The 27087-nt window shown below is 44.1% G+C and overlaps 1 protein-coding gene across 2 annotated transcripts in view; it reads right to left on the reverse strand.

The window, feature by feature from the left end:
* Window positions 1–23652: 23652 nt before the first annotated feature.
* The window catches only part of MLXIPL (MLX interacting protein like), a 169143-nt gene continuing 165708 nt past the window's right edge, over window positions 23653–27087 (reverse strand). For both annotated transcript variants that reach the window (XM_040423600.1, XM_040423601.1), the window contains exons 16-17: window positions 24895–25024; window positions 23653–24203 (exon numbers count right to left, since the gene is read on the reverse strand). In XM_040423600.1, the coding sequence (XP_040279534.1) occupies window positions 24082–24203; window positions 24895–25024 (252 nt within the window). In that variant the 3' untranslated portion in view covers window positions 23653–24081. The remainder of the gene's footprint in view (window positions 24204–24894; window positions 25025–27087) is intronic.

Genomic DNA, 27087 nt, shown 5'->3' on the forward strand with positions numbered 1-27087 from the left:
TTCATTTCTATAGGATCACTGCTGCTCAGCGATCCTGGCCACGACGGGTGTCGTCATGTAGCCCTTGCCTAATTGCTAGAAATTAAACTAAAATTATTTAAAGGTGCCCATGCCCATGCACCTTTGTTTGTTTGGCCAACTGCTATCTCAGACGACTCCTTCATACACAAAGATGCTTATGGGGCACATTTACTAAAGTGTTTGCGAATGTTTTCAGTCAAAAAGTTCTTATTTTTTGTTCTTGTTGCATTTACTACTGAAATTGCGCCTATTTTGGAGGCTTTTGCGCCTTATTCTATTTTGATTTAGAGTAATTCAGAAGTTTTCCAACTTTTGCTACTTTTTTACGACCTATTTATGTAGTTACGCCTTTTCTTGCGCCTGAATTTGTACAAAAACATTTTTATGCCACCCAGGGCTTGCATACTTTTTTTTCGTCTGTTTTCAGTGGTGAAGTGAAGTTTTTTTTTTGCATTAAAAGTTGCACTTTCCTGCAGACGTGACTTTTCTCCGCAAAGATGCAGCTTTTTTCATGCGCAAATAAATTCCAGTCCAAGTGAATATGAACCTGTCTAACTGAAAAACAACCACCAGAGGTAAGACTAATAAATATACACCTAGTGTACACATAGCGGCCAATCAGATTTCACCTTTTATTTTTCAGAAAATGAAAGGATCAAGCTGGTTGCTATTGGCAACTAAGCCAGTTTTCCTTTGCACCTCTTTTATAAAATCTCAGGAGAAAGCCACTAAGGCCCCTTGCAGATGAGCGTTTGTCACGCTACTAGTCCTGGCCTGACCTCCCACGTAGCATTAAATTAATTTATGATGCTATGTAACCCTTACAGTTCTGGAATGTATTGGATAACACTGGCAGCATTATGTCAGTGTTAGGCCTCTTTTACACAGGCGAGATTTCCGCGCAGGTGCAATGCATTAGGTGAACGCATTGCACCCGCACTGAATCCGGACCCATTCATTTCTATGGGGCTGTGCACATGAGCGGCGATTTTCACGCATCACTTGTGCGTTGTGTGAAAATTGCAGCATGCTCTATTTTGTATGTTTTTCACGCAATGCAGGCCCCATAGAAGTAAATTGGGGGCTGCGTGAAAATAGCAAGCATCCGCAAGAAAGTGCGTATGCGGTGCGATTTTCACACATGGTTGCTAGGAGATGATTGGGATGAGGACCCGATCATTATTATTTTCCCTTATAACATGGTTATAAGGGAAAATAATAGCATTCTTAATACAGAATGCTTAGTAAAATAGGGCTGGAGGGGTTAAAAAAATATATTTAACTCACCGTAATCCACTTGTTCGCGCAGCCCGGCTTTTCTTCTTTCTTCTTCTTTGCTGTGCAGGAAGAAAAGGACCTGTGGTGACGTCACTGCGCTCATCACATGGTCCGTCACATGATCCACCACCATGGTGATGGATCATATGATGGACCATGTGATGAGCGCAGTGATGTCATCAAAGGTCCTTTACCCAGGTCCTGAAGAAAGAAGAGAAGCCGGGCTGCGCGAACAAGTGGATTAAGGTGAGTTAAATATTTTTTTTATTTTTTTTTAACCCCCCAGCCCTATTTTACTAGGCATTCTGTATTAACCACCTCAGCCCCCAGTGCTTAAACACCCTGAAAGACCAGGCCACTTTTTACACTTCTGACCTACACTACTTTCACCATTTATTGCTCGGTCATGCAACTTACCACCCAAATGAATTTTACCTCCTTTTCTTCTCACTAATAGAGCTTTCATTTGGTGGTATTTCATTGCTGCTGACATTTTTACTTTTTTTGTTATTAATCGAAATTTAACGATTTTTTGCAAAAAAATGACATTTTTCACTTTCAGTTGTAAAATTTTGCAAAAAAATCGACATCCATATAGAAATTTTGCTCTAAATTTATAGTTCTACATGTCTTTGATAAAAAAAAAATGTTTGGGTAAAAAAAAAATGGTTTGGGTAAAAGTTATAGCGTTTACAAACTATGGTACAAAAATGTGAATTTCCGCTTTTTGAAGCAGCTCTGACTTTCTGAGCACCTGTCATGTTTCCTGAGGTTCTACAATGCCCAGACAGTACAAACACCCCACAAATGACCCCATTTCTGAAAGTACACACCCTAAGGTATTCGCTGATGGGCATAGTGAGTTCATAGAACTTTTTATTTTTTGTCACAAGTTAGCGGAAAATTATGATTTTTTTTTTTTTTTTTTTTTTCTTACAAAGTCTCATATTCCACTAACTTGTGACAAAAAATAAAAAGTTCTATGAACTCACTATGCCCATCAGCGAATACCTTGGGGTCTCTTCTTTCCAAAATGGGGTCACTTGTGGGGTAGTTATACTGCCCTGGCATTCTAGGGGCCCAAATGTGTGGTAAGGAGTTTGAAATCAAATTCTGTAAAAAATGACCTGTGAAATCCGAAAGGTGCTCTTTGGAATATGGGCCCCTTTGCCCACCTAGGCTGCAAAAAAGTGTCACACATCTGGTATCTCCGTACTCAGGAGAAGGTGGGGAATGTGTTTTGGGGTGTCATTTTATATATACCCATGCTGGGTGAGAGAAATATCTTGGCAAAAGACAACTTTTCCCATTTTTTTATACAAAGTTGTCATTTGACCAAGATATTTATCTCACCCAGCATGGGTATATGTAAAAAGACACCCCAAAACACATTCCTCAACTTCTCCTGAGTACGGGGATACCAGATGTGTGACACTTTTTTGCAGCCTAGGTGGGCAAAGGGGCCCATATTCCAAAGAGCACCTTTCGGATTTCACTCCTCATTTTTTCCTGAATTTGATTTCAAACTCCTTACCACACATTTGGGCCCCTAGAATACCAGGGCAGTATAACTACCCCACAAGTGACCCCATTTTGGAAAGAAGACACCCCAAGGTATTCCGTGAGGGGCATGGCGAGTTCCTAGAATTTTTTATTTTTTGTCACAAGTTAGTGGAAAATGATGATTTTTTTTTAAATTTTTTTTTTCATACAAAGTCTCATATTCCACAAACTTGTGACAAAAAATAAAAACTTCCATGAACTCACTATGCCCATCAGCGAATACCTTGGGGTCTCTTCTTTCCAAAATGGGGTCACTTGTGGGGTAGTTATACTGCCCTGGCATTCTAGGGGCCCAAATGTGTGGTAAGTAGGTAAATGACCTGTGAAATCCGAAAGGTGCTCTTTGGAATGTGGGCCCCTTTGCCCACCTAGGCTGCAAAAAAGTGTCACACATCTGGTATCTCTGTATTCAGGAGAAGTTGAGGAATGTGTTTTGGGGTGTCTTTTTACATATACCCATGCTGGGTGAGATAAATATCTTGGTCAAATGCCAACTTTGTATAAAAAAATGGGAAAAGTTGTCTTTTGCCAAGATATTTCTCTCACCCAGCATGGGTATATGTAAAATGACACCCCAAAACACATTCCCCAACTTCTCCCGATTACGGAGATACCAGATGTGTGACACTTTTTTGCAGCCTAGGTGGGCAAAGGGGCCCATATTCAAAAGAGCACCTTTCGGATTTCACAGGTCATTTTTTACAGAATTTGATTTCAAACTCCTTACCACACATTTGGGCCCCTAGAATGCCAGGGCAGTATAACTACCCCACAAGTGACCCCATTTTGGAAAGAAGAGACCCCAAGGTATTCGCTGATGGGCATAGTGAGTTTATGGAACTTTTTATTTTTTGTCACAAGTTAGTGGAATATGAGACTTTGTATGAAAAAAAAAAAAAAAAAAAAATAAGCATTTTCCACTAACTTGTGACAAAAAATAAAAAATTCTAGGAACTCGCCATGCCCCTCACGGAATACCTTGGGGTGTCTTCTTTCCAAAATGGGGTCACTTGTGGGGTAGTTATACTGCCCTGGCATTTTCCAGGGGCCCTAATGTGTGGTAAGTAGGTAAATGACCTGTGAAATCCTAAAGGTGCTCTTTGGAATATGGGCCCCTTTGCCCACCTAGGCTGCAAAAAAGTGTCACACATGTGGTATCGCCGTATTCAGGAGAAGTTGGGGAATGTGTTTTGGGGTGTCATTTTACATATACCCATGCTGGGTGAGAGAAATATCTTGGCAAAAGACAACTTTTCCCTTTTTTTATACAAAGTTGGCATTTGACCAAGATATTTCTCTCACCCAGCATGGGTATATGTAAAATGACACCCCAAAACACATTCCCCAACTTCTCCTGAGTACGGCGATACCAGATGTGTGACACTTTTTTGCAGCCTAGATGCGCAAAGGTGCCCAAATTCCTTTTAGGAGGGCATTTTTAGACATTTGGATACCAGACTTCTTCTCACGCTTTGGGGCCCCTAGAATGCCAGGGCAGTATAAATACCCCACATGTGACCCCATTTTGGAAAGAAGACACCCCAAGGTATTCAATGAGGGGCATGGCGAGTTCATAGAAATTTTTTTTTTTTGGCACAAGTTAGCGGAAATTGATATTTTTAATTTTTTTCTCACAAAGTCTCCCGTTCCGCTAACTTGGGACAAAAATTTCAATCTTTCATGGACTCAATATGCCCCTCACGGAATACCTGGGGGTGTCTTCTTTCCGAAATGGGGTCACATGTGGGGTATTTATACTGCCCTGGCATTCTACGGGCCCTAAAGCGTGAGAAGAAGTCTGGAATATAAATGTCTAAAAAATTTTACGCATTTGGATTCCGTGAGGGGTATGGTGAGTTTATGTGAGATTTTATTTTTTGACACAAGTTAGTGGAATATGAGACTTTGTAAGAAAAAAAAAAAAAAATTCTGCTAACTTGGGCCAAAAAAATATCTGAATGGAGCCTTACAGAGGGGGGGGGGGGGATCAATGACAGGGGGGTGATCAATGACAGGGGGGTGATCAATGACAGGGGGGTTGATCAATGACAGGGGGGTTGATCAATGACAGGGGGTTGATCAATGACAGGGGGGGTGATCAGGGAGTCTATATGGGGTGATCACCACAGTCATTGATCACGCCCCTGTAAGGCTTCATTCAGACGTCCGGATGCGTTTTGCGGATCCGATCCATCTATCAGTGGATCCGTAAAAATCATGCGGACGTCTGAATGGAGCTTTACAGGGGGGTAATCAATGACAGGGGGTTGATCAATGACAGGGGGGTGATCAGGGAGTCTATATGGGGTGATCACCACAGTCATTGATCACGCCCCTGTAAGGCTTCATTCAGACGTCCGGATGCGTTTTGCGGATCCGATCCATCTATCAGTGCATCCGTAAAAATCATGCGGACATCTGAATGGAGCTTTACAGGGGGGTAATCAATGACAGGGGGGTGATCAGGGAGTCTATATGGGGTGATCACCACAGTCATTGATCACTCCCCTGTAAGGCTTCATTCAGACGTCCGGATGCGTTTTGCGGATCCGATCCATCTATCAGTGCATCCGTAAAAATCATGCGGACATCTGAATGGAGCTTTACAGGGGGGTAATCAATGACAGGGGGGTGATCAGGGAGTCTATATGGGGTGATCACCACAGTCATTGATCATGCCCCTGTAAGGCTTCATTCAGACGTCCGGATGCGTTTTGCGGATCGGATCCATCTATCAGTGCATCCGTAAAAATCATGCGGACATCTGAATGGAGCTTTACAGGGGGGTGATCAGGGAGTCTATATGGGGTGATCACCACAGTCATTGATCATGCCCCTGTAAGGCTTCATTCAGACGTCCGGATGCGTTTTGCGGATCGGATCCATCTATCAGTGCATCCGTAAAAATCATGCGGACATCTGAATGGAGCTTTACAGGGGGGTGATCAATGACAGGGGGGTGATCAGGGAGTCTATATGGGGTGATCACCACAGTCATTGATCATGCCCCTGTAAGGCTTCATTCAGACGTCCGGATGCGTTTTGCGGATCGGATCCATCTATCAGTGCATCCGTAAAAATCATGCGGACGTCTGAATGGAGCTTTACAGGGGGTTGATCAATGACAGGGGGGTAATCAATGACAGGGGGGGTGATCAGGGAGTCTATATGGGGTGATAACCACAGTCATTGATCACGCCCCTGTAAGGCTTCATTCAGACGTCCGGATGCGTTTTGCGGATCCGATCCATCTATCAGTGGATCCGTAAAAATCATGCGGACATCTGAATGGAGCTTTACAGGGGGGTAATCAATGACAGGGGGGTGATCAATGACAGGGGGGTGATCAGGGAGTCTATATGGGGTGATCAGGGGTGATCAGGGGCTAATAAGGGGTTAATAAGTGACGGGGGGGGGGGTGTAGTGTAGTGTAGTGGTGCTTGGTGGGACTTTACTGAGCTACCTGTGTCCTCTGGTGGTCGATCCAAACAAATGGGACCACCAGAGGACCAGGTAGCAGGTATATTAGACGCTGTTATCAAAACAGCGTCTAATATACCTGTTAGGGGTTAAAAAAAACACATCTCCAGCCTGCCAGCGAACGATCGCCGCTGGCAGGCTGGAGATCAACTCTCTTACCTTCCGTTCCTGTGAGCGCGCGCGCCTGTGTGCGCGCGTTCACAGGAAATCTCGCCCATCGCGAGATGACGCATATATGCGTGACTCTGCGCAGGGCTGCCACCTCCGGAACGCGATCCTGCGTTAGGCGGTCCGGAGGTGGTTAAGAATGCTATTATTTTCCCTTATAACCATGTTATAAGGGAAAATAATACAATCTACACAACACCTAACCCAAACCCGAACTTCTGTGAAGAAGTTCGGGTTTGGGTACCAAACATGCCGATTTTTATCACGTGCGTGCAAAACGCATTAAAATGTTTTGCACTCGCGCGGAAAAATCGCCTTTCCTTATCATCCACCATGACGGCTACCATACAGAGATTGACCCTTGTCCACTATAGGGGCAGGAACACAGAGTTTATAAGGCCACCACCCACTCTCACCCTCAGTGTTTCCTGTCCCTATAGAGCACCTACACAGAGCACCTCCTGTAGGGAGGTATCGTTTTTTAGTGGATTGTTCGGTACCTACTTCGGATGGAAGGTATCGTTCCTATCTCCCTCTGCCCTCCTGCGGTAGATTCCAACGCTGGGCAGAGGTGTAGCACACGAGGGAACTCGTCTCTGTTATCGGGGGCCTGCTTTCCCTCCATGACCCGGGGTCTCCCTTCCCTTCTGTGTGGAAGCAGACCGCCATAAGCGCGGCACGCCGGCATCGATACCTGCCGCAGATCTGACGCTCAGGCACTTCCAGGTGGGGGCGGAGCTAGGCAGCAGAGGAGAGCGCGCACGCGCCTACGGATGACGTCAGACGCCGCACGGAGCATGAAAGAGCGGCATGTTTGAACTGCTCCTGCCTCCACTGTGAGTCCTCTTCAGCTCCAGGAGACCCCAGCAAGCCACATGGAATCGGCGGATCCTCCCTCGGCCACTCCAACAGTGAGTTACCCTGTGGGGAATAAGAAACAAATGTTTCTTTCAATGTGCCTCATGCCTGTCTAATGCATAGTTGCTCCTCTCTTATAGGGAGCAAAGGCTAAGATCAAGGCCAGAAACACAAGATGTGCTAAAAGGCTACAGGAAGGTTATACTAAAAAACTCTGTCAGCCTTGTATTAATGATCTGGTAAAAGAGGAGCAGCCGTCTATCCTCATGGAGGTTAAGTCCATGATACAGAGTGAAATGACATGGACTTGGGTGCCTCCGACTCCAGACAAATTGATGATGACGACAACTTGTCTGAGGGCGAAATTGTGGAGGATGCAAGGAAATTTTACTTTTCATCTGAAGACATTGACGACTTATTGGGAGCCGTACGGGCTACTATGGGCATCGAGGATGTCCAAAAACCCAAATCGGTTCAGGACGAAATGTTTGGGGGGCTAAGAACAAAGAAATCTAAAGTCTTATCCATAAACGAAAAGATAAGGGACTGATCCTAGACGAATGGAGTGATTCTGAAAAGAGGCTGGAAGTCTCTAGAGAATGATTGTTGTTTGACCAGGCTGAAACAAAAATCTTTAACGAAACACCAAAAATCGACGTTCAGGTCGCAAAGGTGGTAAAAAAGACTTCCCTCCCATTTGAGGACTCTTCACAATTATCTGACCCAATGGAGAGGAAAGCCGATTCTCTGCTACGTAAATGCTGGGAGACTTCCATGTTGGGTATTAAGACCAACATAGCAGCGACATCAGTTGCCAGAACTATGTACAGTTGCAAGAAAAAGTATGTGAACCCTTTGGAATGATATGGATTTCTGCGCAAATTGGTCAAAAATGTGATCTGATCTTCATCTAAGTCACAACAATAGACAATCAGTCTGCTTCAACTAATAAAAAACTAAGAATTGAATGTTACCATGTTTTTATTGAACACACCATGTAAACATTCACAGTGCAGGTGGAAAAAGTATGTGAACCCTTGGATTTAATAACTGGTTGAACCTCCTGTGGCAGCAATAACTTCAACCAAACGTTTCCTGTAGTTGCAGATCAGACGTGCACAACGGTCAGGAGTAATTCTTGACCATTCCTCTTTACAGAACTGTTTCAGTTCAGCAATATTCTTGGGATGTCTGGTGTGAATTGCTTTCTTGAGGTCATGCCACAGCATCTCAATCAGGTTGAGGTCAGGACTCTGACTGGGCCACTCCAGAAGGCGTATTTTCTTCTGTTTAAGCCAGTCTGTTGTTGATTTACTTCTATGCTTTGTGTCGTTATCCTGTTGCAACACCCATCTTCTGTTGAGCTTCAGCTGGTGGACAGATGGCCTTAAGTTCTCATGCAAAATGTCTTGATAAACTTGGGAATTTATTTTTCTTTCGATGATAGCAATCCGTCCAGGCCCTGACGCAGCAAAGCAGCCCCAAACCATGATGCCCCCACCACCATACTTCATAGTTGGGATGAGGTTTTGATGTTGGTGTGCTGTGCCTCTTTTTCTCCACACATAGTGTTGTGTGTTTCTTCCAAATAACTAGACTTTGGTTTCATCTGTCCACAGAATATTTTGCCAGTACTGCTGTGGAACATCCAGGTGCTCTTGTGCAAACTGTAAACGTGCAGCAATGTTTTTTTGGGATAGCAGTGGCTTCCTCTGTGGTATCCTCCCATGAAATCCATTCTTGTTTAGTGTTTTACGTATCGTATATTCGCTAACAGGGATGTTAGCATATGCCAGAGACTTTTGTAAGTCTTTAGCTGACACTCTAGAATTCTTCTTCACCTCATTGAGCAGTCTGCGCTGTGCTCTTGCAGTCATCTTTACAGGACGACCACTCCTAGGGAGAGTAGCAGCAGTGCTGAACTTTCTCCATTTATAGACAATTTGTCTTACCGTGGACTGATGAACAGCAAGGCTTTTGGAGATACTTTTATAACCCTTTCCAGCTTCATGCAAGTCAACAATTCTTAATCGTAGGTCTTCTGAGAGCACTTTTGTGCGAGGCATCATTCACATCAGGCAATGCTTCTTGTGAAAAGCAAACCCAGAACTGGTGTGTGTTTTTTATAGGGCAGGGCAGCTGTAACCAACACCTCCAATCTCATCCCATTAATTGGACTCCAGTTGGCTGACACCTACTCCAATTAGCTCTTGGAGATGTCATTAGTCTAGGGGTTCACATACTTTTTCCACCTGCACTGTGAATGTTTACATGGTGTGTTCAATAAAAACATGGTAACATTTAATTCTATGTGTGTTATTAGTTTAAGCAGACTGTGATTGTCTATTGTTGTGACTTAGATGAAGATCAGATCACATTTTATGACCAATTTGTGCAGAAATCTATATCATTCCAAAGGGTTCGCATACTTTTTCTTGCAACTGTATATCTGGCTTAATGAGCTTGAGAATCACTTAAAAAACAAGACTCCCAGGGAAGAAATGCTAGGTTCCATCCCCCTTCTTAGATCCGCCACTGCCTTTTTAGCTGACGCCTCAGCGGAATCTGTCAGATTCGCCGCGAAGGACGCAGCTCTATCAAACGCTGTGAGAAGGGCGCTATGGGTTAAGTCCTGGGGAGGCGACAGAACATCGAAAGCCAAACTATGTTACATTGCCTTCTCTGGAGAGTATGTGTTCGGGCCTGTTCTCGACACAATCTTGGAAAAGGCAGCGGACACAAAAAAAGGGTTTCCGGAAGAGAAAAAAGAAAAACCCTTTTCGTCCCTACTCCTCCCAGTCAAAAAATCCTATAGAGGTAAAGGGAAGACGGGTCAATGGAGTTATCCGAAAGGAGGCAAAGGCAGGGGTTTCCTCCTCAATCCCCAAAATAAACAGTCCGATAAGCAATGACGCCAGTTTCGGGGGAAGATTGAGGAATTTACTATTACCGTGGCAGAAAGTGACCCAAAATCCCTGGGCCCTAAATATAATCCAAAGCGGATATTGCATAGAATTTTCCTCAATACCCCCAAAAATATTCCAGGTGACATCCCACAGCCCAAGCGTGTTACAAAAGATCTGGCAGGGAGTCCTAAACCGAAAATTTAAGATGGAGTCGATTGAGTCTATAATTCCCCTAATCAAAAAAGGGGCATACATGACATCCATCGACCTCAAGGACGCATACTATCATGTCCCCATACATCAAAAATCGCAAACCTACCAGGTTCGCACTAAAAGATCAGAAAGGTGTAATAAATCATTTCCAATTCACAGCGTTGCCCTTCGGCATTTCATCTACCCCAAGGGTATTTACGAAAATTATAATAGAAATGATAGCATATTTCAGACTAGAGGGTCTAAAAATTTTCCCTTATTTAGACGACTTCCTTATTGTAGGAGAGTCTTCGCTGACAACATCCAGGCTGACCGACTATGTCATACAGGAAAGGTCAAAACTGGGCTGGTTGATAAACACAAAAAAGTCTTGTTTAATACCAGACACAAAAATAAAATTTCTGGGAGTATTGTTAGACTCAAGTTCCCAGTCGTCATCCCTCCCACTAGAAAAGCTAGAAGCTTTCAGGGAAAGGATACACAAATTCCAGGCTCAGAAAAAGTGCTCGATAAGAGGAGTCATGAGCATACTAGGGTTAATGACATTGTGCATTACCACCATTGGGATGGAGAGCAATCCTCCTTGGACAGAAAACTATCAACCATGTAAAACTAGACCTAACTTGGTGGAGGGAAAGAAAAAACCTATTAAATTGCGTAACCTGGGAGACAGTCCCAGAGGTCCAAATCATAACGGACGCAAGCGGTCAGGGATGGGGTGCGAAAGTGGACTCTTCAAACTGGCAAGGCAAATGGTCAGACGAAGTAAAATCTAGATCGTCAAATTACAAAGAGCTGTGTGGGAAACCATAAAAGTATCTCACAACCTACTACTCAAAAAACACCTGAAAGTATTTTCAGACAATACAACAACGGTAGCCTACCTAAAACACCAGGGGGACACGAAATCTCCAGGCCTAAGGAAGCTAGCAGAACAAATCTTCCGATGGGCAGAAGAAAACGTTCTTTCCATTACAGGCTCAGAAAATATAGAAGCCGACTACCTCAGCAGAAAGACTCTAGACCCCGGAGAGTGGTCTTTGTGCCAGGAAGCCTTTCTGAAAATCTGCAGGAAATGGGAAACCCCCCAAATGGATCTGTTCGCATCAAAACAAAATGCAAAAGTAGATCGGTTCTGCTCCCTAAATCCCAGAGACCATCCTTGGGCAATCAACGCTTTCTCCGTCAAGTGGACGTGGGATCTAGCGTGTGCTTTTGCTCCCTGGGCTCTAATTCCCAGAATCTTGCAAAAAATATCGAGGGATCCCGTAACAGTGATACTGGTAGTCCCATACTGGCCCAAGAGAAGCTGGTTCTCCATCCTAAAGGAGCTGGCCATGGAGGATCCATGGGAAATACCATCCCAAGCGAACCTTTTATCACAAGGTCCAATCATACATCAGAACCCCAGCCTGTTCAGACTATCGGCATGGATCCTGAGGGCGAAATGTTAAAAAGCAAGGGCCTTTCAGGAAAGGTTATCAACGCTCTGAAATCTAGCCGTAAAAAAGTTACCACGGCTATTTATCTTAAAATATGGAAAAAATACTGCTCCTGGCTAGGAGATGCCTCTCCCAATAAATCTCCCCCTTACATTCAGAAAATTTTAGATTTTCTCCAAAGGGGCCTGGACATGGGACTTAAACCGAGCATGTTAAAAGTACAAATTTTCCCTTTCATCCTCCATGACGGCATACCATGACAGATGACCCGCTTCCAACCAGGTAGGGACAGGAAGTATAAAATAGACCCTCCTCCAGCATATCCTCAGTGTCTTCCTGTCCCTCCAGGTGGGAGACGGGTTACCACTCATGGCATTTGCTATGGGTCCACTTCTGTGTAGGCAGGCAGAGGTGGGGATAATTTTAGGATGCCTTTAATGCACATGAGGGGGCAAGCAGCACCAGCCTCCTATATTGGAGTTGTTTTGGTGCTGGAGGTCTAAGTATGGAGACCCTGTTCCTTACCTCCTTGCTAGCGCGCCAGCCTGGAAGGGCCATGTGCTGACCGGACACTTATTTAGTTCCTCCGGTCTTGAAGAATGTTCCTCATCACAGCCGATTCTCCGGAGCATAGTGATGACGTGACAGGAAGTCCGATGCGTCCCACATGCGTTCCACAGGGACTTCCGGGTTGCGTGACGGTCGTAAGGGGGCGGAGCTTAATTTGGCGCGGCAGATCAAGACTGAAGTCGTCCGCTGATCTGAGGTCTGCAGGTAAGGAGAGATTTAAGAGGGCATGCAGAGCGGGCAATATGTCTGATATTGCGGCAGGACAGATGGAGCCTTCTGGGAGTGCAGCTGCAGTAAGTCACATCCAGTGGGGGAAGACTATGGAATTGTATTGCCTTTACTAATGTCTTCCTCCCTTATTGTGTTTTTTCTCTCTCTCCTGTGTGCCTGTAGAGTGATAAAGATGGGGTTAAAAAAACAAAATCCTCTCAATACTAAAAAGTGTGTGAGTTGTTTGACAAAACTGTCAGATAGAGGGTCCAAGAAAGTCTGCAAATCTTGCACTGCTAACATGGCTAAAGACTTAGTCCCATCCATTAGAGATGAACTAAGGGATGTGATTAGAGAGAAGATGCAGTCAGCTTTGTCTGAACAGTCCACATCTAACCCTGACTATGCATAAAACTAAGTCACGGGGTAAAAATTGCAAATCCTTTTCTTCGAACCCAGATCAGGATTCAGATTCAGATAGTGATGATTCTGTTGATTCTTCAGGCTCAGACACAGAATTTAGAAGCTATTTTCTTCAGAAGATACCAATGAATTGATAAATGCAATTAGGACGACTATGGATCTTTCTGACGAAAAGGTTCATAGGTCTGTTCAGGATAAAATGTATGGGGGTCTCGAGCACAGAAAAAAACAGTTTTTTCCAGTACATAAAAATATGTTAGAGATGATTAAAAGAGAATGGAAATCTCCAGATAGGAAGTTATTTATTTCCAGAACTATGAGGCGTAGATTTCCCTTTAATGATGAGGATGAGACTCTGTTAACCTCTTGCCCCAAGGTTCATGTTTCCCTTTCAAAGTTGGTTAAGGGATCAAATTCTCTTCCCTTTGAAGATATGGGATCATTAAAAGATCCTATGGACAAGAAAGTAGATTCCACTCTAAAAAAAGGCCTGGGAAGCTGCTGCGGCCATATTTAAGCCCAATTTAGCTGCAACTTCAGTATCTCGATCCTTGAAAAAATGGTTACAGCAGTTAGAAGTCCTTCTTAAGGAGGGTAGACCTTATGATACCCTAGAGCAGGGATGCTCAACCTGCGGCCCTCCAGCTGTTGTAAAACTACAACTCCCACCATGCCCTGCTGAAGGCTGATAGCTGTAGGCTGTTTAGGCATGCTGGGAGTTGTAGTTTTGCAACAGCTGGAGGGCCGCAGGTTAAGCATGCCTGCCCTAGAGGATTCTTTCCCTCTTTTATTAAAAGCAGTAGACTTTTTATCTAATGCGACAGCGGAGTCAGTTAGAATAGCCGCCAGAACCTCTAGTCTATCGGTAGTAGCAAGGAGGGCCCTATGGTTAAAATCATGGACGGGGGATGTTGCATCAAAAATGTAATCGTGTAATTTACCCTTTAATGGCAACTTAATGTTCGGGCAGGATTTAGAGACTATATTAGAGAAAGCAGCGGACTCTAAAAAATCCTTTCCAAGAGAAACAAATAAAAGAAAATTTCCGTTTTCTAAAGCTAAGAAAAGGGATCCATTTCATTCCAAAAGAACAGACAGAGGAGGACAGTGGTCAAAAGGGAAAAATCAAAATATGGGAAGGAACAGAGGTTTCATGTTCACCCCCAAAAACTCGGAAACTTCAAAACAATGACGCCAAGATTCAAGTGGGGGGAAGGCTACAATTTTTCCTAAAAGACTGGAAAAATATCACCTAAAATGCATGGGTGCTAAACATTATAGCAGAAGGTCTCGATATTACCTTCCGTCTTCCTCCCCCGGAATTTTTTTTCAGGATAACACCCATTCAAAAGACATCTCTCCTTCAGGAGTCTCTCGAGGAAGGTGTCTGGAATCTTCTATCTCAAAGAGCCATTATTCCAGTACCCTATTCTCAACTTGAAAAAGTATACTACTCAACAGTGTTTTTTGTGAAAAAGTCCAGTGGGAAGTTCCGTTTGATCCTAAATCTAAAAAAATTTAACAAATTCATAATATACGAAAAGTTCAAGATGGAATCCCTAAGGTCAACCATAAACTTCTAAAAAAAAAAAGCAGATTTCTTAGCATCAATAGATTTAAGAGATGCATATTACCATGTACCAATATGCAAAGAAGCTCAGAGATATCTGCGGTTTGCGGTATTTCTGGGGAAAATGTTGTATCATTTCCAATTCCAGGTTCTTCCCTTCGGAATCACCTCGGTGCTGAGAGTGTTCGCGAAGGTGATGATAGAGGTCATGGCACATTTGAGAAGACGAAATATCTTAATAATACCCTACTTAGACGACCTACTTGTGGTAGGGAACTCAGAGGAAAATCTAGAGACAAATATATCAAAAACATGTCAGATTCTGTCCCAATTAGGGTGGATCATAAACTGGGAAAAGTCAAAACTCGCCCCTTCACAGAGATTAATCTTTTTAGGCGTCTGCTTGGATTCCATACTTCAAAAAACGTTTCTTCCGGCCGAAAAAGTATCAGAAATGATAAAAAAAAGTATCAAGATTCACAGAAATTGCAAGTTGTTCAGTCAGGGGAAGCATGAAACTGTTGGGCTCTCTGACATCGTGCATTCCTGCAGTAAAATGGGCCCAATTCCACACTCGTACCCTGCAACAATGGTTACTAGGATGTTGGAACAGAAAGCAAGAGGCCTTAGATCAGATAATCCTGATTCCTCCTTGGGTAAAAAACTCACTTTAGTGGTGGTTAAATCCGGATCACCTAAAAGGAGTAGATTGGTTCCCCGATCAGATTCAAACGATCACCACCGACGCAAGTCTGTGGGGATGGGGAGCTTATTGCTCTCTTCATGCCTGCCAAGGACGATGGTCCATGAATCAGATGAGTCAGTCATCAAATCAGAGAGAACTCTGGGCTGTTTGGGAGGCATTAAAAGCTCTGTCTCAGGATATAATAAGGAAAGATGTACAAATAAGATCCGACAATACAACGGTAGTAGCCTACCTAAATCATCAGGGAGGAACAAGGAGCGAATGTCTGGGTCAATTGGCGGATTATTTTTTTTCGTGGGCAGAAAGTCACGTAAATTCCCTATCAGCAGTACATCTTAAAGGATCTTTAAACGTAAAAGCGGACTTCTTAAGTCGAGTACCTCTAAAATCAACAGAATAGAGCCTGGAGAAGCGGGTCTTTACACAAATAACCACAATGTGGGGGACTCCGCAAGTAGACCTTTTTGCCACAGCACAAAATACAAAACTCGAAAAGTTATTTTCTCTAAATCCCTTCTACGGAAACATAGGGCTGGATGCGCTGGCACAAAAATGGGAATTCCACCTAGCGTATGCGTTTCCTCCTCTAGCGTTAATTCCCAGAGTATTGAGAAAGATCCGAAAAGAAAGGGCTCATGTAATACTGATAGCTCCACTATGGCCAAAAAAATCATGGTTCCCTCTGTTAAAACTTTTGTCATTAGAGAGTCCATGGATACTTCCCTGGACAAAAAACCTACTAGTCCAAGGTCCAATCTGTCACCCCCGGGTAGAGAAACTACACCTGGCTGCTTGGAATCTGAAAGGTTAACTTTAAAAGCCAAGGGACTTTCAGATGATATAATTAATACCATGGTGGCTAGCAGAAAGGTAGTGACCTCAAAGATGTTTTCCAGAGTCTGGTCAAAATGTTGTGCCTGGTGTTCCCAATCTAAAAATTCATGCCAGATTTTTTATTCAGACGGTATTAGGATTCTTACAATCTGGTTTTGACAAAGGGTTACGTCCTAATACTTTAAGGGTGCATGTATCAGCATTGAGTTCAGTTTTTGATATAAAAATCGCTGACCACCCTTGGATCATCAGGTTTTTAAAAGGGGCAGATAGATTGAAACCTTTTTTAGACCTTATGTTTCTCCTTGGGACCTTAATCTGGTCCTTTCAGGGTTAACTGTAGCCCCCTTTGAACCGTTGTCAGATGTGTCTTATTTTTAGTGGCTATCACATCAGCTCGCAGAATATGTGAGATTCAGGTACTTAAGATTGTGGAACCTTTTCTCATGATATTTCCAGACAGAATGGTGTTTAGGTTGGATGCTTCCTTCCTGCCTAAGGTGGTTACCAATTTTCATAGACAGGAGGAGATTGTGGTTCCTTCCTTTTGTCCTATTCCAAAATCCAAAGGTGAAGAAAAATTTCACAAACTTGATGTGTGCAGAGCCATCTTAGTTTATTTAGAGGCCACCATAGATTTCAGGAAATCAGACTATTTGTTTGTCCAGTTCCAGGGAAAATTTAGAGGTCATAGAGCCACAAAAGACTCCTTAGCCAGATCGATTAAGTCTGCAATATTAGAATCTTACAACTCTATGGGGGTCTCTCCACCAAAAAATTTCAAAGCCCATTCCACAAGATCGATTTCCACTTCTTGGGCAGAAAAGGCTAATGTTTCAATAGAACAGATTTGTAGGGGAGCAAAATGGTCCAGCCCTCATACTTTGATAAAGCATTATAGGGTAGATACTCGGTCAAAACAGGAGCTTTCCTTCGGTAGGAGAGTTTTAGAAGCTGTTGTCCCTCCCTAGGATAGTATTGATCTGATATATCTCATGATATGCCGTCATGGAGGATGAAAGGGAAAAACCATATTACTTACCGGTAATTTCCTTTTCATGAATCCTACATGACGGCAGGGATTTCCCCCCCAAAAAACTTTATATAAAAGTAGGTGTTAGGTATGTGTGTGTGTGCAAAAAAAATAAATAAATATATATATATATATATATATATATATATATATATGACTTGGAAGAATAGATTCTCTAGGCTGTCGGTCCAGAAGACGCTGAGGATATGCTGGAGGAGGGTCTATTTTATACTTCCTGTTCCTACCTGGTTGGAGGCGGGTCATCTCTCATGGTATGCCGTCATGGAGGATTCATGAAAAGAAAATTACCGGTAAGTAATATGGTTATCCGCATTGGGAGCTTTCTATGACTGACTTATCCAGCCACCGATGGATTAGGAGGTTCATACGAGCGGTGTCCAGAATAAGACCGTCCCTTACCCCGAGGGTCCCACAAGGGGACTTAAATCTAGTATTTTTAGAGGACTGATGAAGCCCCCATTCACGCCTTTGTCAGACATCTCTATCAAACACCTGTTGTACAAAACGGCATTTCTAATAGCCATTACATCGGCCAGAAGCTTAGGGGAAATCCAGGCCCTCTCCTGCCGAGAACCCTACCTTTCGGTGTTTCCAGACAGAATAGTACTAAAATTAGATCCGGGTTTCCTCCCCAAGGTCTTGTCAAACTTCCACAGAGATCAGGAAATCATTCTGCCATCCTTCCCTACAGACGCTCTTAGGCCAGATGAGACACAATTCCATCTCCTGGACGTAAGAGATGCCATTATCCTGTATCTGACAGCCACCAAAGATTTTAGGAAAGATGATAACCTCCTAGTTCAGTTTGCAGGGCAGAACAAAGGGAAAAAAGTTTCCAAGGCCTCTATCGGGCACTGGATAAAATCTACTATCTCGTGCTGTTACTCCATGGAAGGTCTGTCTAGCCCGACCAACATTAGAGCCCATTCCACTAGGGCAATGGCATCCTCTTGGGCAGAGAAGGCTGGCGTTTTCCTAGATACCATCTGCGAAGCTGCTACCTGGTCAAGTATAAATACGTTCATAAAACACTATCGTATTAATGTTTCGGCTGGTGCAGACTTGACCTTTCAATTACCGGTAATTTTGTTTCCTTGAATCCACCATGACGGCTCGGATATTCCCACCCTGAATAAATTTAAAGTTTAGAGTATGACGGAATACTCAAAATATTGCTTGCTCAAAACATAAAAAATAAAATATCTATACATATAGAGATAAGCTTATATATTATATACACTTAGGTTGCACCCACTTTGGTAATTTGTAAACACTGAGGGTGAGAGTGGGTGGTGGCCTTTTAAACTCTGTGTTCCTGCCCCTATAGGCCCCTTTCACACGGGCAAGTTTTCCACGCGGGTGCAATGCGTGAGTTGAACGCATTGCACCCGCACTGAATCCGGACCCATTCATTTCTATGGGGCTGTGCACATGAACGGTGATTTTCACGCATCACTTGTGCGTTGGGTGAAAATCGCAGCAAGCTCTATTTTGTGCATTTTTCATGCAACGCAGGCCCCATAGAAGTGAATGGGGCTGCGTGAAAATCGCAAGCATCCGCAAGCAAGTGTGGATGTGGTGCGATTTTCACGCACGGTTGCTAGGAGACTATCGGGATGGGGACCCGATCTTTATTATTTTCCCTTATAACATGGGTATAAGGGAAAATAATAGCATTCTGAATACAGAATGCATAGTATAATAGGGCTTGAGGGGTTAAAAAAAATATAATAATAATTTAACAAAAAACAACTTAATCCACTTGTTCACGCAGCCGGCATCTCTTCTGTCTTGTTCTGTGAGGAATAGGACCTTTGATGACGTCACTACGTTCATCACATGATCCATCACCATGGTAAAAGATCATATGACGGACCATGTGATGAGCGTAGTGACTTCATCAAAGGTCCTATTCCTCACAGAACAAGACAGAAGAGATGCCGGCTGCGCGAACAAGTGGATTAAGGTGAGTTAAATTTATTTTATTTTTTTAACCCCTCAAGCCCTATTGTACTATGCATTCTGTATTCAGAATGCTATTATTTTCCCTTATAACCATGTTATAAGGGAAAATAATACAATCTACACAACCTTGAACCCAAACCTCAACGCGCGATAAAAACTGAACAGAACGCAATCGCAGTCAAAACTGACTGCAATTGCGTACCTACTCGCGCGGGTTTGAAACTCACACCATTTTGTAAGCAAGTTCAGTCAGTTTTGTCTGCGATTGCATTCAGTTTTTCCCGCGCGGGTGCAATGCGTTTTGATGTGTTTTTCACGCGCGTGATAAAAAAACGGAAGATTTACAAACAACATCTCTTAGCAACCATCAGTGAAAAACGCATCGCATCCGCACTTGATTCGCTAACGCAGAATATAGAACATGCTGTGTTTTTTACGCAAAGCAGAACTGATGTGTGAAAAACAACACTCATGTACACAGACCCATTGAAATGAATGGGTCGGGATTCAGTTCGGGGTGCTATGCGTTCATGGCACGCATTGCACCCGCGCGGAAAACTCGCTCATGTGAAATTATAGTTCTGGAATGCGACCCTGTCAGTGCTGGGAGGTCAGGACATAGAATGTGTCGGCAGATAAGAACCATTTGGCCCATCTAGTCTGCCCAATAATGGGACGGCGCTGCTGCAAGTGCAGAGTGTGGAACTCGCTCGTCTGAAAGGGACCATTAGGCTACATGCACACGACCGTATGTGTTTTGCGGTCCGCAAACAAAAACGTATGCCATCCGTTGTTTTTTTTTTGCGGATCCATTGTAACAATGTCTAAAACGGACAAGAATAGGACATGTTAAATTATTTTTTTTGCGGGGCTACGGAATGGACATACTAATGCGGACAGCACACGGTGTGCTGTCCGCATTTTTTGTGGACCCATTGAAATGAATGGGTTGGCATCCTATCCGCAAAAAAAAAACGAACGGACACGGAAACAAAATACATTTGCGTGCATGAGGCCTTAGATTGTTGGTCAGTCTCTCTAAAAACAACACTATTGTGCATGGGGGTCCTTCACTGGTAGTTATATCCTTGTCATCTTCCCTTAGTATATCTACGCTCATCATTTGTTTTTATTTTCTACTCTGATTACTGCTTATTATAATTGCAAGCTATTTCTAACCACTCTCATGGCGATTTCAGCATGCCAAGTGTAACATGGTGGTTGTGATGGCCATGAATACTATGAGAGAAGTATTCTGTGGAGCTCAGTGGATGGCTTGGCTGACAGCTATAATATACATCTATGTACCGTATGTATGTGTGCCTATTTTCTGCTTTTATAGTAACAGTGTTATTAGTTATATTGTATTTCAAGGTTAGCCCACCAACGTGTTTAGGCCATAAAAAATGGATGCTATCGGTGTGTCATCTGTTTATGCGGATCCATAGTTGTGAAACGTCACAGAATGGCAATGACAATTTCCTGCCACTTTTTTTTTGCAGATTGCAAAAACGGAAGTCACGCGGAAGTAAAACGCACTATTTTTGTGGCCACGCGGATGCGGAATAACTACAGATGCACAGGGGACAGAAAAACAGAATCACGGATCCGCACGGTCGTGTGCATGAGGCCTTAGGCTACAGCCACACTAGGTGAAATTTCCTGCATGCAGACTTTTCCTTGTTTCCGGCATGTTACATGCGGATTTTGCTGTGGATCTGTGGCTGATTTCACCCTATGCATTGCAAAGGGTGAACTCTGTGGTGAAAATGCCAAGCATAATCTGACATGCCGTGGAAATAAAATCTGCACCACAAGACAATTTATGCTGAATGTTTTTTCATTAAAGGGGTTCTGCACTTTCATTTAACTGATGATCTATCCTCTGGATAGATCATCAGCTTCTGATCGGCGGGGGTCCGACACCCGGGAGCCCCGCCGATCAGCTGTTTGAGAAGGCAGCGGTGCTCCAGCAGCGCCGCAGCCTTCTCAATGTTTACCTCCGGGTGGCCGACCCACTGATGTCACGACTAGTATCAACTAGCGTGGGCGGGGCTAAGCTCCATTCAAGTGAACAGAGCTTAGCCGCGCCCACGCTAGTTGATACTAGTCGTGACGTCAGTGGGCCGGCGTCCCGGCGGTAAACAGTGAGAAGGCCGCGGCACTGCTGGAGCGCCGCTGCCTTCTCAAACAGCTGATCGGCGGGGCTCCCGGGTGTCGGACCCCCGCCGATCAGAAGCTGATGATCTATCCAGAGGATAGATCATTAGTTAAATGAAAGTGCAGAACCCCTTTAAGTGTGGATGAGATTTCTTGTCCAATTTGCTGGTGCTGTCAAACACTATGGATTTGCCTTGTGCAAATCTGCAGTGTATCCGTCGAATGTAGACATGCCCTTAAAGGGGTTTTCTGGGATTATCATATTAATGGCCTATTCTCAGAATAGGTCATCTATATGAGACAGGCGGGAGTCCCGGCCTCCTCACAGTTTACCTGGCATACTGCCGTTCGTTTCATTGTGACTGAACTTGGTATTGCAGCTCAGCCTATTCACTTGAATGGGACTGAGCTGTGCCTAGGCCATGTGACCGATGAACATGGTGTCATATGGCCTAGGAATAGGCCTAAGCACTCACAGAACACCTTGGCCTCTTCATACAGCTGATTGGCGGGTTCCTGGGAGTCGGACCCCTGCGGATCTCATATTGAGGACCTATTCTGAGAATAGATCATCAATATCATATTCTCAGAAAACCCTTTTAAAGGAAATCTGTCACCACGATTTTGGACTATTTTCTGCAGTAATACATGAGTAGTACTGCAGATAAGGAGTCCTGATCACCATTTTTTACATTCACACTTCCGTGTCTGTGCTCCAATCCATGAGAAGGTGGTCAGTGATGCATCTATGAAGCTGTCCGCAAAGGATCCGTGTTGGGTCAGTGTGTCTGTTTTTTTGCTGTCCGTGTTTCACTGACCCTGCACAGCTGAAAAATAATTTTCAAAGCATCTCTTCCTAATGATCTGTGAAACACAGATGGCATCAGTGTTGCATCCCTGGCTTTCACGGACCCATAGACTATAATGGTTGTGATGGATCCGTGAACACAGACAAAATAGAGCATGCATCAGTGCTTAAAACACAGACCGTGCTACAACACTGATGTGTGAATACACGCATTAAATTGAATGGGAACGTGTGCTGTCGGTGGAGAACACGTACAGCACACGTCCGTGGAACACTGACTTTAATTGCTGACGGCAGGGGAACAAGGGGCAGTAGTAAAGTAAATAAAAAATCGATCAGGGTTACTTATGTCTAGTACTTGTCATATATTACTGCAGATAAAACTCCAAAATCGTGGTAACAGATTTCCTTTAGGAGCAGCCCATCTGAAATTTGATTAGTTTACGTGATTTAATAGAGAAGAAACACAACGGAGACATAATAAACTTTAAGCAAGAGCATATAATTTCACAATCGCATGTTCACTTTCATACAGAAAATATGAAAAATCTGCACAGTGCTAACACTGAGCATATACTGTATGGAGCAGAAACACTGAACAATTGCTCACAATGACACTGGGATCTTTGCGTTTGTTAATTTCCATTGTAGGACCAATACATATCAGGTACAAGGTGCCCTAATTAAAACTAACTAACGACATTCACGCACATATACAGTGAAGGCTGGATAATCAGATTATCTTGGACTGAAGTCAGGTTATGACATTTTTCTGCGGACTTTTATTAAAGGGATTGTCCTATGAAAATATTTTTTTAAACATTTTTTAAACCTGCACCTGGATCTGAATAGTTTTATAATTGCATGTAATGAAAAAGTTATTCAATAAAATGTATCTGTATAGCGCCACTTGCTGTTTGTTCTTTTCCTTCTTTGTTGACCTCAGTAACATCAATGAGGTGGACACACATGCTTGACATATACATTACAAAAAAAAAAAAAGAATACAAAAAAACGCAGTACACCATGTTCTTGTATCCTGCACAGTCCGGTAAAAAAACTTTTTTTATTATAATGGAAGCCTATGGTGTATGGCATCAGTCTGAGGCATCCGTTTAACGTATACGTTTTTTGTATATGTTAAAAGGATGGAAAATACATGATGTGAATCCACCCTCAGTTCTATCCTTTAACTGCCAGCTGGATCTACTGTTAGAAGCTGAGACGGTTACATGGAGAAAGCTGCAGCAGAATGCCCCTGAGCTGTGATAGGGAGAGAGCTGCAACAAAAAGGACACGCCCCGTGGGCTGTCACCTTGACAAAAATCTAGCAGAGCAATGAATGGGGAGATCTTTGGATCCATATGAGGTACAGGGCTGGTTCTAGCTTTGTTAGAGATTGTCATGCACCAAATGATGTCTGTTTTTTTTACGTTAATCATAGGATAACTCCTTTAAAAAAAAAAAAAATGGTTGTGAGTTTGAGATTGCTCAGTAGTCCTGCTTCATGATAGCATAACTGCTCCATCCTGCCACTGATAGATCTCCACACACAGAGACCACTACATACATCTGAGCTTACGTGTACAGTACTGGACATTTGTTTTACTGTGCCTGTCCACAAAACTGGGCACCAGATCAGTGAAACAAATAACCAGCACCATGAAAGGCCATATAATCCACAGGTAGGAATCAAGACATGGGGAGGAACACTTTGTTAGTAATCAGTTCTGTATAATAAAGTCTTCTGTAAGAAATGCTGGTCTTTTCCAAATGTATATGTTATTAGTAAACCTTATATAAGCCAGCTTCTCATACAGTCCGCAGTCTTTGGTGAAGATACCATGCCGATTTAGAAGAAGCTATCTTCATTCTCTCCTTGTGTTACGGCTTGCAGTGCCTGCTCCGGCATCAGGGATGGGTCGGTAAGAATTGATGTTGAGGTGCTGAGCTGACATAATGAACTCAGCACCGCTAGAAAACGAGAAATGCAGATTATTTCCTACAAGTAAAAAAAACGTTAGTGGGCAAAAATAATTTGCATTTGCTCCAAGTATTTTTCTCCAGGAGCTTTAATTCCTACCAGTTCTTTTTCTAATCTAAAAGCACAATTGTTTCTGGGATCCCATGGATGTGGCTCCAGCACTGGTAGCAGCTCCAGATACTGTGGTGTCCTAGTGGCTTCAGGCACGTCACAGTATGGACTGGTACTAGGATTTAAACCATTTTACTGGCAGCTAACAATAGGGTAAGAGCTAAATGACTCAATCATATCTTTAAAAGCAGTTTGTTACCAACCCCTCTCTCTCCTTCTTGATTGGCAGGGCCAAGCAAGAAGACTATGCAGGAACCTGGCCCTGTCCATTAATCACTGTGCCTGGTTTAACAGTAAATTTGCTGGTGAAAGACTCTCTAGCTGGGGCGGACCGGGAGTTTAAAGTGGCCCTGGAAAAAACCTAAGAGGTCCCATGTTGTAGGCGGGTCTAAAGTGAGACTCTTGCTAGAACAGTCTAGGTGTCCATTGGTGTAGGGCATACAGAATGGTAAAACCAATGGCTGCTACATCTTGAAAGGCTTGCAACGAAGAGGTGTGCATGGACCCCTAGACTATGTATTTAATACAGCATGAACACTACAAATCCAGAATTGCGGTTTCCACACTCACCAGGTCTCAGTGCAGGCAGCGAGCAGTGTTGGTCCAGCCACTCCAGCGATGTCTCTCTTAAATCTGCCATACTTGCTGTAGAAACCATACGGTTGAATGATTCAAACAGTGGACGGAAAAGGATGGTAAACTATGACCAGTTAAGGAAAGAAACTAATTATTTTTTTTCTCATTTCAGCACTTCTAAGCTTAGGCTACTTTCACACTTGCGTTCGGGGTTCCATTTGAAGGCTCTCACAAGCGGCCCCGAATGGATCCGTACTGCCCCAATGCATTCTGAGTGGATGCGGATCCGCTCAGAATGCATCAGTTTGGCACCGTTTGGCCTCCGCTCCGCTGGCGGACACCCGAACGCAGCTTGCAGCGTTTTCGTGTCCGCCTGGCTGTGCGGAGCCAAACGGATTCGTCCAGACTTACAATGCAGTCCGTTTGACGTTGACACAATATGGTTCAATTTCAAACGGATCCGTCCCCCATTGACTTTCAATGTAAAGTCAGGAGTCCCTATTAATATACCATCAGATCGGAGTTTTCTCCAATCCAATGGTATATTTTAACTTGAAGCGTCCCCATCATCATGGAAACGCCTCTATGTTAGAATATACCATCGGATTTGAGTTACATCGTGAAACTCAGATCCGACAGTATATTCTAACACAGAGGCGTTCCCATGGTGATGGGGACGCTTCAAGTTAGAATATACTGAGAACTCTGTACATGACTGCCCCCTGCTGCCTGGCAGGTGCTGCCAGGCAGCAGGGGGCAGACACCCCCCCTCCTGTATTTAACTCATTGGTGGCCAGTGCGGCCCCCCCCTCCCTCGCCAGTATTAAATGTGACCAGTGCGGCCCCCCTCCCTCTATATTTATTGGTGGCCAGTGCGGCTCCCCCTCCCTCCCCAGTATTAAATGTGACCAGTGCGGCCCCTCTCCCTCTATATTCATTGGTGGCCAGTGCGGCCCCCTCCCTCCCCAGTATTAAATGTGACCAGTGCGGCTTCCCCTCTCCCCCCCTAATTAAAATCACCCCCCCATCATTGGTGGCAGCGGAGAGTACCGATCGGAGTCCCAGTTTAAATCGCTGGGGCTCCGATCGGTTACCATGGCAGCAAAGACGCTATTGCAGTCTTGGTTGCCATGGTTACTTAGCAATAAATAGAAGCATTATACTTACCTGCGAGCTGCGATGCCTGTAACCGGCCGGGAGCTCCTCCTACTGGTAAGTGAAAGGTCTGTGCGGCGCATTGCCTATAGCACAGACCTGTCACTTACCAGTAGGAGGAGCTCCCGGCCGGTCACAGACATCGCAGCTCGCAGGTAAGTATAATGCTTCTATTTATTGCTAAGTAACCATGGCATTGGCTGCCATGGTAACCGATCGGAGCCCCAGCTATTAAACTGGGACTCCGATCGGAACTCTCCGCTGCCACCAATGATGGGGGGGGGTGATTTTAATTAGGGGGGGGAGAGGGGAGGCCGCACTGGTCACAATACTGAGAAATCGCACTGGCCACCAATGAATATAGAGGGAGGGGGGCCGCACTGGTCAAATTTAATACTGGGAATCCGCACTGGTCACCAATGAATATAGAGGGAGGGGGGCCGCACTGGTTACAATTAATACTGGGGGGGAGGGGGGGCCGCACTGGCCACCAATGAATATAGAGGGAGGGGGGCCGCACTGGTCACATTTAATACTGGGGAGGGAGGGAGGGGGGCCGCACTGGTCACATTTAATACAGGGGAGGGAGGGGGTCTGCCCCCTCCTGCCTGGCAGCACCTGATCTCTTACAGGGGGCTATGATTCGCACAATAATTGTGCGGATCACAGCCCCCTTAAGAGATCGGGTGCTGCCAGGCAGCAGGGGGCAGTCATGTACAAAGTTATTTTAGTATATTCTAACTTGAAGCGTCCCCATCACCATGGGAACGCTTCTGTGTTTAGAATATACTGTCGGATCGGAGTTTTCCCGAAGTGAAAAATCAGATCTGAAATAAACAGTTATGCAGACGGAACGGATGCAAGCGTTTGCATTATAGGAGCGGATCCGTCTGTACAGACACCAGACGGATCAGCTCCTAACGCAAGTGTGAAAGTAGCCTTAAAAGGGTTTCTTAGAAGTTAATACTGATGACCAATTCTCTATGGGGTTGAGCTGTGCCATATGACCTATGAACCTGCAGTACTACTGGC

Source organism: Bufo bufo, chromosome 3 (assembly GCF_905171765.1).
Source record: "Bufo bufo chromosome 3, aBufBuf1.1, whole genome shotgun sequence".
Classification (NCBI taxonomy): domain Eukaryota; kingdom Metazoa; phylum Chordata; class Amphibia; order Anura; family Bufonidae; genus Bufo; species Bufo bufo.